This window comes from Apus apus, chromosome 23, assembly GCF_020740795.1.
Source record: "Apus apus isolate bApuApu2 chromosome 23, bApuApu2.pri.cur, whole genome shotgun sequence".
In the NCBI taxonomy this organism is placed as follows: Eukaryota; Metazoa; Chordata; class Aves; order Apodiformes; family Apodidae; genus Apus; species Apus apus.
This window is the reverse complement of record NC_067304.1, coordinates 5,753,725-5,769,430: the sequence shown is the minus strand read 5'-3', so window position 1 is coordinate 5,769,430 and position 15,706 is coordinate 5,753,725. Positions and strand designations below refer to the sequence as shown.

At 52.2% G+C, this 15,706-nt stretch overlaps 1 protein-coding gene and 1 long non-coding RNA gene across 4 annotated transcripts in view; one reads left to right on the top strand and one right to left on the bottom strand.

Annotated features, from left to right (window-relative positions):
* The first annotated feature begins 332 nt into the window (after positions 1–332).
* The window catches only part of LAMB3 (laminin subunit beta 3), a 32,151-nt gene continuing 16,777 nt past the window's right edge, over positions 333–15,706 (top strand). For both annotated transcript variants that reach the window (XM_051638933.1, XM_051638932.1), the window contains exons 1-3: positions 333–360; positions 9,374–9,438; positions 9,938–10,092. In XM_051638933.1, coding sequence (XP_051494893.1) covers positions 335–360; positions 9,374–9,438; positions 9,938–10,092 — 246 coding nt within the window. In that variant the 5' untranslated portion in view covers positions 333–334. The remainder of the gene's footprint in view (positions 361–9,373; positions 9,439–9,937; positions 10,093–15,706) is intronic.
* LOC127393643 (uncharacterized) lies at positions 5,120–5,979 on the bottom strand. 2 transcript variants are annotated; one of them, XR_007891518.1, is made up of 3 exons: positions 5,758–5,950; positions 5,557–5,669; positions 5,120–5,483 (listed from the first exon to the last, which is right to left on the bottom strand). It is a non-coding gene; the product is annotated as an uncharacterized LOC127393643 (long non-coding RNA). The 2 variants fall into 2 exon arrangements; XR_007891517.1 differs by having other exon boundaries at positions 5,557–5,979.

Genomic DNA, 15,706 nt, shown 5'->3' with positions numbered 1-15,706 from the left:
CCCCTTGTGGTTCAGCTAAAAGTCTTATTTCCTTTTTGGGGCAAAACAGAAGGCAGCACTGCCACACTTCTGCCCTGGCTTGCTGCCCGGGAGCATTGCCTCAAGAGCACAGAGCAGATTGCATCACCCCCTGGTGCACAGACACTGCTCTGCCTGGCGAACCAGGTGCATTTCAGCAGCTGCTCACCCCAAAAGTTGCTAAAGCCAGGAGAAGTTGTTGGGATTTACAGCTTGTGATTTCTCAGAGCAGGTGGTGGTGTCTGGACATGATGATGCTCATCTGATCCCTGTGGCTGAGATGCTGGGAGCTGCTCTGCTGGGGCAGAGCACAGAAATGTCAGCGTGGTGGGGACTGATGAGGTAGCAGTGCTCTGTGGAACTGTAGGTACATGTTGGAGAGAGGAAAAGCTCAGAGGGAGCCTTTGTGAAAGATGCTGTAAAGGAGGCTGCTGGCTCTCCTGGAGAGGCACCCAGGGGTGCTGGTAAACCCCAGTGAGGTGCAGCCCACTGGGTGGGCAGGCAGCCCCCAAAGCAAGCTGGAGCCAAAGGGGGCTTCTCATCCAACAGGGATAGAAAAATGGGGGTTCTCTAGCCCCGTGCCCCCATGGCATGGAAGAGAGGGACTGTGGAACAGGGAATGGGGGTTTGGAGCCCTTGAGCTGGGTTTTATCTCAGCCCACCCATGGGAGACCTCTCTAAGTGAGTAGCTGCTGCTGTGTTTCCCCTTCCTGCCCCTGCAGCATCTCCAGTGCTGTGGTGCACCCTTCTCACCTCCAGTGTGGGAAAGGGGCACAAGGGAGCTCTGAAAAATGGGGGAACTGCTGGGGTGTGGGTTAGTTAGCTGGGTCCCTTCTTTGTTTTGTTGGAGGGTTTGAACATCTTCCCTTCTGAAAAACTGCCCGGTGAGGCAACACTGCCCAACTTCTGCCCTAAAATCACTGGACTGGCTCGTAAGGGCTGGACAAGATGATCTTTAAGGTCCTTTCCAACCCAAACCATTTTCTGATTCTGTAGTTAAAACCAGCCTAAACGACACCCTGCAGACTGCTCAGCTCCCTGACCTTGGGGGGGTGGGCTCTGGCTGCCCTGCCCTGCCAAGGGACCTGGTGCTTCACTTTGTTGGGGCTTTTTTTTTGCTTTTTTCTTTTCCCCTTCCTAGCTGAGCTCTGTGTGTGCATGTGTGGAGCAGTGAGTCAGCCCTGGCTCCTGCAGTCCCGCACGTCCCTGGGAGGAGGAGGGAGGACTTCCCTGCAGCCCCGGGGCGGGAGGGTGGGCAGAGGCTCCAAGGAAACTGCCGGGGAAAACTTGGGGCTTTTTTTGGGTTTTTTGCAAGTTTTGAATGTGCTTAGGAAATGGTATTGCAAGACTGGCTGTAAAAGTTGCTAAAGACTTGTCTACCCTCCTCAGTGTCTGGGTTTTTTTCTTTAAATAAAAGATCCTTATCAGCTCTGCCAACTTGGCAGCAAAGGTTGCAGCTGATTCCTGCATCCAAGGGACATTTTTCTCCCCTGCAATGCTTTGAAAAATGACCATTGCAGGGAAGATAGCTGGAGGAGACAGCAATTAGACAGGGAAAGTTCAAGGTCACCATTCCTCCAGCCAGGCCCTGCTGCATGGGGAGGCTCCTGGCTGTGCAGTCCTGCTCTCTCCTTCCAGCCCTGGAGAGGCTGCCCAGGCCCTGCACAGAGAGATGCAATCTTGGAAACAAAGGTCACTGTGAAGTGTTGGAATCCTGACATTTTGCCTAAAAAAATGTTGTGGGTTTTTTATATTATTTTTTTTAAGTTCTTTTTTTTTAACCAGGATTCTCTTTGCCTCCTGAACCTTATATATGGAAGTCTCTTTTCCAACCTGAGGGCTAGGAAGGGTACTTTTATGCATTAAATATGGATGGAGACATCCATGTGCTAAGAGCTGGAGCTGTTGAGACAGTACAGAGTCCAGTAAATTTGAGTGTTAACCAAACAGCTGATAATCATCTGTGGCAACTGCCCCTTGCAGCAGCATTCAGATTGTGTTGATTTAATTAAATAATATTTAATGAAATTTTGTTTTAAATTTGAGTAGCAAAGTCTGTGCAAGCTCGTTGTGTGGACATTTAAATTGGATTAAGAGTGGATAAAAGGATTAATGATTAACACTAAATTAGACTAATTTTAGCTGTTCCTAATCTTATTTAACAGAGTCTGCACAAGGAGGTTGTCAGGTTTAATTGTAACTTTGATTAAACCAGGCTTTATAGCTGGGAAAACTGCAAGAGTTTAATGTCATTTGGAGTCAGAGCTTTGCCTGAGTTTGCAGAGCGGGGTGAGCACCTGGGGCTTGACCTGAGTCTTGTTGGGGAAGGCTGAGATGTGTGACTGCTCAGAGAGGCTCAGAGAGGCTGAGGGAGGTGATGCTGCTCTCCTCACTGGCTTCACACGTGCTGAGCTCAGCTGAGCCACCAGGTCGGGTAAAGCTGCTTTGAAATTGCCTTGGAGGGTGCAGGAGCACCCACTGCTGCTCCAGGGCAGCTCTGCCAAGGATAACCTTGGTGCTGCTCTGGGGAACGGGAGCATGGGAGAAGAGAGCTCTGCCCTTGCTGAGGGTCGATGTGCTTGAGGACAGGAGCTGTGAGCATTCCCAGCTCAACAGAAGGGCTGGAGTGGGGCTGGCTGAGCTGGTGAGCTCTTTGGGTTCGGCTCCTGTTTCAGTCATGTCCCTTGGCTGGCAGCTGCTGTGTGCTGGCAGTGGGGACACATCCTGGGCAGGGGGGCAGCAGGCGCTGGGCACGCTGCGGGTGCGTGCTGGCAGCTCCTGGGAGAGCTGTGAGAGGGGCTGGAAGGGAAACAACCCTGGAGCTCCTGCTGCCAGAGCACCCCGCGGCAACTTCAGGACCGTTGGTCTGTTTGGGCGTGAGTGTCCTGTAGGGGTTGTCCCACCAAAGCACCTGAGTAAAATAAGGATATAAAGAGAAAAGGAAACCCCAAAGCTCAGCGAGATGTGTTGAGGGCCTGTCCTTATGTCCTTGGTACCACAGTGACCAAGCCTTGGTGTGGTTACCCCAGCAGTTCCCGCGGTGCCTGGGCTGCGATGGGCAGGGCCAAGGTGGGCAAATGTGGAGATGAGATGGGCAGGTGTGGGGACCTGGCCAGTTTGGGGCAGTGATGGCTGCCTCCTGGAGAGGAGGTCACAGAGGAACAGCCCCTCTGTGGTGCTCAGCACCTAATATTGCCCCTTTTCCCACAGCTGGGCTCTGCCAGCCCTCCTGCCTTGGGCCTGGCCACGTTCTCTGGTCTGAAACCAAATTCTGAATTCTTCTTTTTTTTAAAAAAAAATTTTCATTCAGTATTATTTACTTTGGAGGAGGATGTTACAACATAATTAACACAATGCTTCTGTGCAAGAATTGTGAGTGCAGGGACCCATCTTGACCTAGCTGGGAGGCCAGCCCCATGCTGAGCAGATCCCTTCCCACCAGCCTGGAACATGGCTCTGGGTTTTGTAGAATTGTGGAGGGGAACTTGAGACAAAATGCAGAGCTGACCCCTGCTCCTTGGTGACAATTCCCAGAATTTGGCACAGCATCACCTCAGTGGGTCTGGGCAGGAGCACTGCTGAGGTAGGGATGTGTTGCTTCATCTTCCACACATCCATCTGTGGACAAGGGTCAGGTGCTTCTGGACTTTGTCTGTGACGAGCGTGAGCTCCGCAGCGTGGTCAGGGGTGGTCCAGCCCCTTGTGCTGCCCGGGGAGGGGAGCAAAGATTGGGCACAGCACCTGTGTTTTACCCTGCCAGGATCAACCCCCTGCACTGCGAGTCCCTTGTTTAATTCCAGCAGATGGGGGGAGGAACAAGCTGGTAACAGGGATCAGAAAATAGTGTGACCTCCATTTCAGTCATCACTTGTGGTGTCAAGTTGGATACTTGGCCTAAAGGGAGCTCCTAAAAACCTCCTTAATTTGGACTTGCTGCTGTGCTGAGGGGCTCATGGGCTGGTGGCAGTGAGAGTGACAAGACCTTGTCCCTGCTCCAGCACCACAGCCTGGAAAAGCCCAAATCCTCCAGCTGGCATGAATGAAATATTTTTTTCTCCTGTGGAAAATGACAGATGGAAAAATAAAGATGTTCCTCTGTGAGGGTAATTTTATCAAACCTCCCAGTGGAAAGCAGGCAGGCTCCTCAGCCTGCTGGCCCTGCCAGCTCTGCTGCCCATCCCAGTCTGCTGGGGGAGGTGGGCAGCCCCAGCCCTGGCTCCCACCAGGTCCTGCCCCAACCCTGTGTTTTCCTTGGCCTGTGGAAAGGAGCTGGCAGGGAAAAAAGGACCAGTCTGACTTCAGGGTGAATGCTGACAGCCTGGAGAGCTGATCCTACCTGTGCCTTTCCCAGGATTTGGGGCCATTGCTGTGCACAGACCAGCTGCCCTCTGGCTTGGGGCCAGTTGGTAACCAGGCAGCAGCCCGAGGGTCACTGTCCCCAGAGCCAGCTCCCAGGGTAACTTGTACTTAAACCTAAACTAGGTCAGCTTCTTTTTGGGTCAAAGTTCTATTTGCTTTCAGAGCAGGAGTAGGGTTTTTAGGATATGAATTGGAATTTCATTAGAAATTAATTGAATGCTTTTTAAAGAAAAAAATGACTATTACCAAAGACTGTTTTAAATCTTTTGCATGTGCTGGAGCAAGGAGGTGGTTTGCTGATCAAGTTTTAATTAAAATGGGAAATGAAAAGATGGGGTGGAGGAAACACTGTTTTATTACTGAAATCAGCAGAGTTGACAAACAGCTAGAGCATGGGACAGCATCTCTTACCCCAGGCAAAACCTTCCCAAGTCTCCCTCTTCCCCTGTAGCTTCAGTGCTTCCAGCTCCAGATCTTGTGCCTCCCCCCAGGTTTTTCCACCAATGTTTCATGCAGCTGACAGGGCTCACACCAGGCTGTGTCTGCCCTGATGCTGCAGAACATTTGGACATTCATCCCAGCTCTGGGAAGGCAGGGGCAGGAGGGGACTGGGACTGCAGGCTCTTAAATTTTCCCTCCCCTGTGCCAAGATCCTGCTTGGCATGACTAAGCAAATCACCCCTCTGCCTTATTTTGCCATTTGTAATAGCAGCTGCCAACAGAGCAAATGTGCTTTCAGGAATTGTGTTTCAGGCATTTATTAATTCTTCAATGAAAAATGCAACAGCAGCATTAAGTATTGTTTAATATTGATATACTCAAGCTATAAAATTATACTCAATTAGCATCCTTTTTCCTTAATGGAGGTTTTAGGTTTCAAGAGATTAAGTGTCCTTGCTCGCGGTGCTCTGACCCTGACTTCCAGTTACCTTTGTGCTCTTCTGAGCTCCAGAGAGAGTAATTAAAAACTAATTGAATGCAGTCGTTCCAGCCCGGTGAGTGCTGACTAACTTATCACGCCTCAACGACTGAATCGAGAGCTCCTGAACTCTGATGGTGTCCTTGGAAAAGCTCCCCAAGGAGTAAAGTACCCGCGTGCCTTTAATCTGAACAGAAAGGAAATGTCAGCTCAGAGGAAGTAAAACAAAGCGACTCATGCAGGACTCACACCCGACCCACCTCCAGCTGCTGCCTCCCGAGCAGGTTTGTTCCCTGGGAGCTGCCTCAGGATGGTGTCCCCCTGGTGCCTCCCTCCCCTGCAGCTCGTCCCACGCTGTCCCCGGTGTTGGAGCCTAGAAAGGGGGCAGGGAATCCCGGGGTGCAGGGAATCCACCTGCACATGGCAGCAGGGCTCTGGCTGCCTGTCAGCTAAGGACCCACCCTAGTTATAAAAGCAGAGGCTTGGCAGGTATTAACCATTGCAGAAGGTGAGCTTGTGACACCAAGGGACACACATGTCCCCAGCTGGCAGGGCTCTTATGCACCTTTTTGTGGAAAGATCAGCTTTTTCTGCCACTGGCTGAGGTGCATTTATAGTCTTAATGCTGTGACCTCTTCCACCTGATACTTAAAACCAAGCCTGCAGCAACTTTCTTGGCTTCTTCCAAGTGTGGAAAGGGCAGAGCCCTCTAAAGTGTGTCCCCTCCAGTCTGTCCCTGGCACTGAAGTCTTCAGCCCATCATGACAGGTATGGGGCAGCACAATATGGAGCTTTTCTGCCTCTGACAAGGATCCCTGTGATAGGACATGGAAGCTGCTTAGCAGATCACACGTGCACTGCAGAGCAGGAGCTCAAACTTACCCTGCTCACAGGAGCGTCACCGGGTGTGACGGTGCAGTGGGGAGTGGGAGCATCTCATCCTGGAGATGATCCAGCAGAGTGGTGCTTCCTAACAGGAGCACCATGTCAGGGCAGGGGGTGTCCCATGACTCAGAGCACAGTTTCCTGTGGAAGTCAGTTCTGTTTGTTTTCCAGGGATTGTCTTGCCCAGCCATCAGAGGCTCGTGGGCTCTGACACATCTCGGCACAGGCTGGTGCAGCTGCAGGCTAAGCTGGAAGGGCACTGGCAGTGCTGAGAACATCTTGTCCATCCCACTGGTCACAGAGGATTGCTCCCACATCCATAATTTATTTTCTGTAGAGCATTTTTACTGTTCTGCCTCCTCCATGTTTAGCTGGCCCTGCTGTCTTGGTGTCTCTCAGTCTGTAACACATCCTCACTCCCTGTGCTCAGGACGGTGGTAACATGGGCAGGCACAGCCTGGAGCAGAGCGTGAGCCTGAGTCCCAGCAGGACACAGGGCTGTGTGTGGGATCCCCTGCTCCGAGCTCTCCTGTCCCTGAGCACCCAGCTGGTGACCCAGCTGCTTGCTTTCATGCTTTCATCGATTTGCAGTAGATACTCTAGAAGTGAGACTCTTCCCTGCTTTTGTTCTTGTTTGAACTTGCAGAGCCTGCAACTCCAGGTGATGGTTTGCACAGCTGGGGCAGCTGGAGGAGGAAAGGCTGGATCAAGGGGGTTTTGGTGGTTTGTTGGTTTTGGGTTTTTTTGGACGATTCATTCGAACAGCTTGTGGCTGAGGTAGCATTTTCCAGTCCTGCCCTTGTTTGTGGGGCAGAGCTGCCGCGTCCCGTGCTGTGCACTAATCTGGGGTGGAGCATCCCCAGCAGGGCTCTGCTCACAGCCAGCCTGCAGGAGCGGTGCCGGCAGCTCCCGGCACGTCTCAGCTCTCTCTTCCACTGTAAAATGTTCCAGTGTTTCTTCCCGCTTCCTTTTTGCTGCCAGCTGAGACAGGGAGGGGAGGCACCTTCGCTGCAGGAGGAGGAATGTGTGGTTAGGGCACTGCTGAGCCTGGGCAGGCACACCCAGCCCGGCACACTTCGGAGGCAGGAGCTCAGCCCACGTTTCACGTACTGTAGCCTTAGGGACAATATTTTTCCAGCTCTGCCTGTGCCCTTTCTCTAAGCTCCTGATCCTCAGCTCACATGTGCCTGTGAGGTAGGTCACACACAGCACAGCAACAGGAGCAAAGAGCCCCAGGCATCTGATGTGGTCTGCTGAGCCCCTGACCAGGACGGGAGAGGAGGTGTGATGTTTGGGTCATTTCAGTGACTGGAAATGGCTTGATTTTAGCTGAAATGCAGCACGTGAGCAGTGCCTGGAACACTGCGGGGTGGTGGGGGCTACTTCTGCTGCACTCCCAGCCACATTCACCCAAAAGTTGGCAGTTTAAATGGATTGGTTAAAATGACCTTTGCTGGCACAGTAAAAAACAATGGAAGTATGATCCTGTTTCCATTAATAGTCACACAAAGCAGCAGTGACACTGAAACATGTCCAGTGCAAGAGAGCTCTGAATTAGGTCTGAAGTAGGGGAGAAGGGCTCCTCATCAGCTGGGCATGAAGCTGAGGCTGTGGGTCTTCCACAGGCTCCCAAGCTGGTACTGGAACCATGCTGGAGATGATACATAGACCTTTTGGAAATCTTGGCACTTTTCTAGATACTCAAACAGGAACTACATTTCTTTAAAAATGTCTCTTCTTTGTCATTTCTCAGATCTAGGGAGTTCACAAGGTTGAATTTTGTAAATAATCCTCAAGCTCGTTTTGCTTAATTTGGTGTCTTGAGGAGTCCCAGTGCAGGAGAGGGGCTGGTGACCCCTCCTGCCTGCCCAGCCCAGCGCTGAGCTCCAGGTTGCCTTCAGCCTCAAGTCTGACATGTGAATGCACAGTGTGATTATAACTCAGGTGAACACCCCTAATGGCTTTAAATTATCAATTAATGTGGATGGTCAAGTGTAGATGCTGCCTTGTCATCGTGGTGCTAAGCAGGGTACACAAAACCTGTCTGAGAGGGTGGGTAAAGATTGGGGTACGTGGCCCTGACACGGAGTTGTGCAGCAGCAGGTTCCAAGCTGGCTGGTGATGTCCCAGCCGTGTCCCAGGTCCCTGGGGGTTATCCCGGAGGGGCTTTCACTGGCTGGTTACCTGCAGAGCAGCTGGTTCCCCCCGCCCTCATCCTCCTCAGTGACTTATGTCTGCGGCCGTGCGCCCCGTCTGGGAGCTGCCGTGAGCTGTGTGGGAACTGGGTGTGTGTGTCTGAGGATCCCTGAATCACTCTCTTTATCATTACTACACCCACAGGCACCTACTCTCCCAGGTGAGGCAGCTGCCTGTTATTAAAAGCCGGCAGAGGACAGAGCCGGGGCTCAGAGGGCTCTTGCGGTCGCGGATCGGCTGCCGGAGGCTCGGGGGGCAGAGGCAGCCCCCCAGGCAGGGGCGAGGGGAGCCGGCGGGGACGGTGCTGCGGCAGGTGAGGGGGCTGCGCGGGTGGCTCTGCCGCCCCGCAGGTCCCTGCAGCAGGAGCAGCTCCTGCGGAGATTTTTTTCCCGGTTTCTTTTTTCTTTTCACAGAACAAGATTTTGGGGCCCCCGGCGTCTCCTGATCTGGAAACGCGGGGCGAAGGGTGGGGCGGGGGTGCAGCGTGCCCGGGAGGGGGGGGGCTGTGCTGTGGGTGTGTTTGTGGGGGTACCCGCGGGTGCGCAGCCTGTGGGCATCGCCTCCAGCCCTGGACCTGCCCTGGGTGCCGGCTCCCTCCCCGCCGCGGGCAGGGGGCTGCGGGCGGCCGGGAGCGACAGAAATCCCAGCTCTGCGGAGAGGCGGGTGCTGTGCTGCGGTTCACCTCAGCAGTAACATAAAGATTCGGAGATAGAGCCTGGGGAAGAGGGCAGTCTCTTAGGCACTTGGGGAGACTCTTCTGCCTGCGCCGTCAGTGAGTTGAAAAGCTGGGATTCTTTGTTCAGTGGAAACAAACAAATACATTCTGAGCGTCTGGTTTTCCTCTCTGTTGTTCTTGGTTTTTCCACCCGTGTTATTCTGTTGTAGAGCGATTAAAAATATGCCCCTATAAACAAAGAAGGAACGTTAAGGACCCAGGCTGAGTTTTAGACTGGCAGTTTGTGTTCATTTTTGCTCATGCTGCAAATTCTTCCCTAGGTGTGTCCTCGGCAGGATGGATTCTTGCTGCCAGCTTTGGCCGTGGGCATTATTTGTACTGCTGGGTAAGGCTCTGGCTGCCCGCTGCTTCTGGGGGGGTCTGATTAAATAGCAACACTGCTAATGGAAGCTTTGTGCTAGTAGCAGTGTTGTGGCAGCAGCTCGGGGACTGGTAGTTGATAACAAGCTGGTGTTTGGCAAAAGGCTGCTCTGTCCTGAGCAGCCAGCTCCAGGGGTGGCTGTGCAGGGACACGGGGGGCCTCAGGCAGGGCTGCTCGGTGCGAGGGGCAGGGGACTGAGCATCCCGGTGGCCCAAACACTGGGGTCGTGGTGAAGGAGAGTTTCAGAAGTGACTGATAGCACAAAGCACTTAAAAAAATGCCTTATTAAAAATGAAGGTGATTCAGGGGCAAAATACCTCTGTGCTTTTTGCCATCTGCGTTTTGTGGGTTTGTGCCAAGAATGACCTTGTAGTTGGTCTGTTGTAGGGAACAGCAGACGTGCTGGTTGATGTCTCTGTGCTGCCCTGACAAAACCACAAGTCCTGTTTTCCTGCTGTTCCAGCTGCCCCGTGGCTCCTGGAGGCACAGGGAGCCTGTCCCCAGGGAGCCTGCTACCCCCCTGATGGAGACCTCCTGCTGGGACGAGCCCATCTCCTCAGAGCTTCCTCCACCTGTGGCCTCACCAAGCCTGAGACCTACTGCACACCCCATCGCGAGGTACGGTCACCCCTGTGCTCCTCAGCCTCCTGCTAATGCCTCTATCCATCCTATCCACCCTACCATTTTGCAGGGATGAGTTTAACCTATTTCAGAGATTTATCCCCTTCCAGCTGTGCTGGGTCATCACACCATCTGTGGTGTCCCCTCAAGCCCAGACAGCTCCTCCATCCCTGCAGCAGAGAAGAGGAGCTGGGTGTGAACACAGTGGCAGGGAAAGGCAGCAAAAGAAAAGCTGGGTGTGAAGCTTTTGTGTCCCAAATATCCCAAGCCTTCCTACCTCCCAGCTTTTTTGTTATGAACTGAACTTGTATTTCACTTGTGAAAAACAGGAAGACTTCAGGTCTTTCACAAAGACTTGGAAAAGCTTCTGAACTGCTCTCAGTCCTGCTGGTTGTGCGGGGGCAGGAGGTGGTGCTGGGTGGGATAATGGTTCAGCCAGCTGCAGATCCCAGGCTGCAAAGCTGTCACCGAATCAGAGTAAGAGCTTATGGATAAGTTTGCCTGAGCACAGAGCTGAAATCGCCACAGGGGTGATGTCCTGGGGGAAGCACTTCTCAGAGCTTTCTCTGTCGGTCTGGCAAAGTTAACCCTGTACCTGTCGCGGGAGGAGCTCCAAAGGGAGTGGGTTCAATGTGGACAGACAAAATGGTTCTTGGAAGAGGTGCCCCAGAGGGAAGAAAACGCCAGAGCTCTGGTGAGGCAGTGTTTTCTGCAGTGAAATCCAGCTGGAGTGAGTCAGCTTCCTTCTGGTTTTAATCCTGCTTCAAGCAGAGGCCAAGATGTGGCAGCCAGTGCCTGTGTTCCAGGGCCTGTGTTCTCACTGGGCTGGGGGGTGTTTGCTGCTCTGTGGGGAGGGCCAGGAGCTCTTGGTTGGTGTGAAAGTGGGGCAGCTCCCTGGCCTGGATGGGTATGAGCTGTCCTTGGTCAGGTCCTTTTCCAGGCTGACAGTTGCACTCAGGCATTTCCTCCCTTCAGGCTCACACTCACTTTTTTTCAGAGCTGTTTTGCTGCTCCCAGGGAGTGGGGCTGTTTGCTTACCTCTCCTGCAAAGCCCCACTGCTTCCCAAGGGTGCTGTGGCCCTTGGACAGGAAAAAAAAACAAGCCATTATTCCTAATCTAGCTTTTTTTTTCCTGATTTCTGTTTATACTTGAGGAAAATTGTGCATAAATGTACTTCTGAAATCTTCACTTAGCACTGACTTTTGACAGTGGCTTTTGCTTGAAGAGGGGGCTTGTACTGTGGGAAGTGAGTGTCTGCAAAACCTTGAGTAAACTGGTTGTCCTAGTACCAGTTGGAGTGGGCTCATTATTCCCTTTGCCTGACCCACAGAGGTCACTCTGAAGGGCCTTCAGCTGTGATCATCTGCATCACTTGTCATCTTTGAAGTGGAGACTGGGTGCCTCTCTGGTGGCTGTGATACACCTCGAGCAGAAAGGATCCATTTGGTGCAGAATTAGAGAGCGAGGTCTCGTGGCAGTTCTGTGGAGGAAGGCAGACAGCAAGACTGCAGCAGTCTCTTCTAGTCTTCAAGTCTCTAAACTATTCAATTTTCAAATTCCTTTATACCTTGCCTTGTAAGTACCAGGGTTAATAGGGATATAGAAGAATTACCACTGGTGTGTTACACTGGATTCTCCAGTTGTAGCTTTAGGAATGGGGTCTTTGCTTCCTTTCTGCCTACAGGTATGTGAGCCTTTCCTGAATGGAGAGATGCATCATTACTGCCAGCAAATTCCTCAGAGACCCTTTGCTCTCTTTTGCAGCTCTAATGGCTAATGGGAGTTTTGAGTATACCAGCTCCTGTCTTTGCAGGAGGAATCCCTGTGTGTTGGGCATTTCCTCATTTTTTCCCTCCCTTTTTCTACTAATTTAAGCACAAATTAACCCCTTGAACTCAATTTTCCTGTTCCATCCCAGAAAAAGCAGGCACATTTATTTTATTGGCTTTTTTTTTTTTTGGTTACAAGCCTTGCTCCTGTTTGATTGCCAAATAGGTACAAATTTGGAGTCAGTTTTGCAGTCTCAGCAGAGGGCATGGGATGAGGGGTTGCTCTCTGGCTGGGGATGCCCCGGTGCCAGCTGGCGGGCACACGCTGTCTGCCAGCCCCCCTGGGTGCTCTTGTGCAACTCTGGTGGGTCACTCACTGTCAGCATCCATTTCAGCCTCTGTTCCATTGTCTGCTCGGGCTCCAAATCCCTCTAACCTTTATACTTTGCATTACTGATTGCTCCATCCCTTGGCTGTGGGCTCAGGCTGGAGAAATCCAGGGGGGGATGCTCAGCATTGCCATTTATAGTGGGGGAACTGCAGCCGTGGTAGAGAAGTGCTGGGGGTGGAAAGCAGGCAGACCAATGGAAATCTCTTGGTACTTGGGAAACGGCTGTTGGAGACAGCAGGGAAGGTAAAGGCAAGAGGGAAGCTGAAAATAAAATAGAAAAATAATTATGCCTGGATTTGGAGGGATAAAGGTGCTGATGTGCGTGGAAAGGCTCTCACTGAGGGGTGATTGAAGGCCCAGTTCACTCATCTCTCTATTTAAACGTGCAGTGCAGATAGTGCTGGGAGTGGGGGCAGCCAAGGGAAGGCAATGGTGTGGCTTTCACATGGATTAGCAGGTTCCTGGTCCCCAAGCCTGGCCTGCCAGGGTGGCAGCAGGGGCTGTGTGTGCTGAGCTGTGCCGCTGGCAGCAGCGGTGCCCGTGCTGCGGGGGGTGCCCACCCAGCAGGATCAATCCTTCTCTGGAGTAGGGGAGCCTTTCTGTCCTCCTGCTAGTGCAAGGCTTTCAGCTTGGACATATTCAGAGCTAGACAACAGAGACTTTATTGGTTGCTCTACTTATTTGGAGGGGCACCCCAAACACCCTGCACATCCCTGGGAAATCTTTTTGCCAGGCAAGAGAGGATGGGCACTGCATGTCCTGGTGTTGCTGCTGCTTCCTGCCTCTTACTGAGGAGCAGCTGACCAGGGAGACTTTGAGTGTGAATGTATTTGCATAAGGTCAAGGACCAATATTTTCTGCCTCCTCTCACCTGCTTTTCATGGGCATTTGGTGGATATGAGCAACAAAGGGTGGGAAGTCATGGTGTTGTGGTGACATTGGGTCATCCAGGTAGGAATTGAGATGAAAGGGATCAGATACCCCTGATCCCTAAATGAGTTGGTGGGAGGGGAGTGTGAGCCTGGTGGGCAGGAGAGCTCCTGGCATGGCTGAGGATTCCTCTTGCTGATGGGTGATCACAGCTGCCTGGCAGGGCTTGGGCTGTAGCATCTCTCCCTGTGGTTGCTCAGCACTGAGTCGTCTTTGGCTGCTTCCAAAAATACAGACCAATGTCTGTGAGAGTATGTGCAAGACAAATGCTTCTGTCTGCCTTACTGCCACTATCTAATGGTTACATCTGCTTGCCCACCTGCACGAGTCTGTCAGGGAGTTTGGTACTGATCCAGAACATGTTGCCTGCCTGTGCTTCAGTGGGCCCTGGGCGTGTTGGAACAGGGGAGAAGATGCTGGAAAGCCCCTGTGCTTCCCAGCTCGTTTGCTTCCCAGACCCACATCAGCAAACTCAAGGCTTTTACATAGAAAAAACAGTGAAGTAATTGTGGTTGGGTGGGACCACAGGAAATCCAGCACCCTGCTCAAGGCAGGGCTTCCAGTTTTGGGTATTGCTTCTTAATGTCCAGGATTTGCACAGAATAATTTGTCTTCCAGACCTGTTGTAGATAATGTGGGGCAGCTCTGTGCTTGTCCCATCTCACTCTGCATTCAGACACACCCAGCTCTTGCTGCAGGGATGTGTCCCTACCTGTAGTGAATGTGCAGAAGAAAAACCCTGTTTCCCAGTATTTTTTTTTCCTCCTCCCTTCTCTGTATCTTCTTCTGCCACACGAGTGCACCCTGGCACATGTCCTGGGAGCCATCTCGTCACTCCCTCGCAGGCGCGTGGCAGAGGGACCCCGGCGATGCCTGGGGGTGGGGGGATGAGCTGTGCAGGGGGGTGTGCAGACTGTCATCCTGGCAGGTTATAAATGAAGTCTCGCTGAGGTGGGAGATGATGTGAGAACAGACGGGGTGAAGAAAACAGGCACCCACGTGCTTGCTTTTAAGCAAGAAAAATGAACTTAATTTCCTGAAGACCTGGGATGCTTCTCCAGCTGGTGTCTTCTTCCCCGACTTCTGTTGCCTCTGAACTTGGGGGTCACCAGTAAAACCAAGATGAAGGTCAGAGCCCTCTGATCGTGATTTGAGCATAAGCCCAGAGCTCACATTCCAGTGGCACTTCTGCCTGGCAAAACCAGGATGTGACATTAGATGTTAGGCAGAGAGATGTTACCTGTTTAAAGACTGACTCCCAGTCCAGTTCAGCAAACACCAGCTTCTCACTGTGAAGTTTAACCACACCAACACAGCCATGGAGAACTTCTACCAGGTTTTCCCATGGAAAATGTACAGAATACTTCACAGGCAAGACAAGCCCTGCTCCATGGGCCTGGCATAGCAATGTCCTACAGTGGTTGTTACCAGGGAAGGAAAATGGGTTGGAATAGAGAATTGTTTAACTTGGTGCCTTTGTTCCTAGGGTAATTTTTTCTTGTTGCCCACCCTATTTCTCAGCAATGCCCCTGATGTCTCTATACATATAAATACCACTGTCTTCCAAGATTGCCCCTAAATAAACCTGGCACAGGAATTGCTGTCCTATACAATATGAATTGTGCAAGACCTCACCAGGCTCTTGGCGGGGAGGCTGCGTGCCAGGAGCCCAACTGACACAGTGCCTGGGGCTGGCAGGGGGCTGGGGAAAAGGCAGGACCACAGAGGTCTCTGCAGTTAGGAAAGATCTTTATTTCAGGGCTGGAGAGAAGCAGCTTCCCATTTTTGCTGATAAAGTTTATTTTGGGTTCTGCACCTATGCCAGGAGGTTTTATTTCAAGGGCTCTCTACTCATATTAAAATGGCAGCTAGAGCTACTTAAAATACTTTGGTCTGAGTCCATAAGCTTAAAATGCTTGTGGTTTCTGCCCCTGTGTGAGCAGGGAAGCATGGGAGGCTGAGCAGGGACTGGGCCATGGGGCTGGAGCAGGAGGAGAGCAGCAAAACCCTGCAGCAGAGCTGTGGGGAGGGCAGGGGCTGGGCCTGCACCCCTGTCCCTGCACACACCACACACTCCCAGCTGTGCTGGAATGTACAGGCATTTTTACAATCCCTGCTTGTTCTTCTACATGGATATATTTTTTCCCCTCCACCATTTATTTCTAAAACATGACTGTTCAAGCTCAGCACGCTGGCTTTTCCTCTAGACCAGCTGCCTTCTGAATTGCCTTTCGAAAGGCTGGGAGGAATTCCCTTTGCTCTCTGAACCTCTGTAACCTGGATTTTGGGTGACCCTTAGGAGTAGCCTGCAGGCCCAGAAGGGCAGTTAAGTGGCTTCCAAGCAGACCTACAACTTGTTTTCCCTTCCTATAGGCCCTCCAGCCCCACATCTTGTACCTGCTGATTCTTCTGCTGCAGTAGCAGCGGGGCTGGAGCAGTTGGTGCTGGACAGGGAGGGGATGAGGTGCTGGAGAGCCAGGGCTGGGTAGCCCAGCTCAGCCCCTGACATCTTCATTGCCA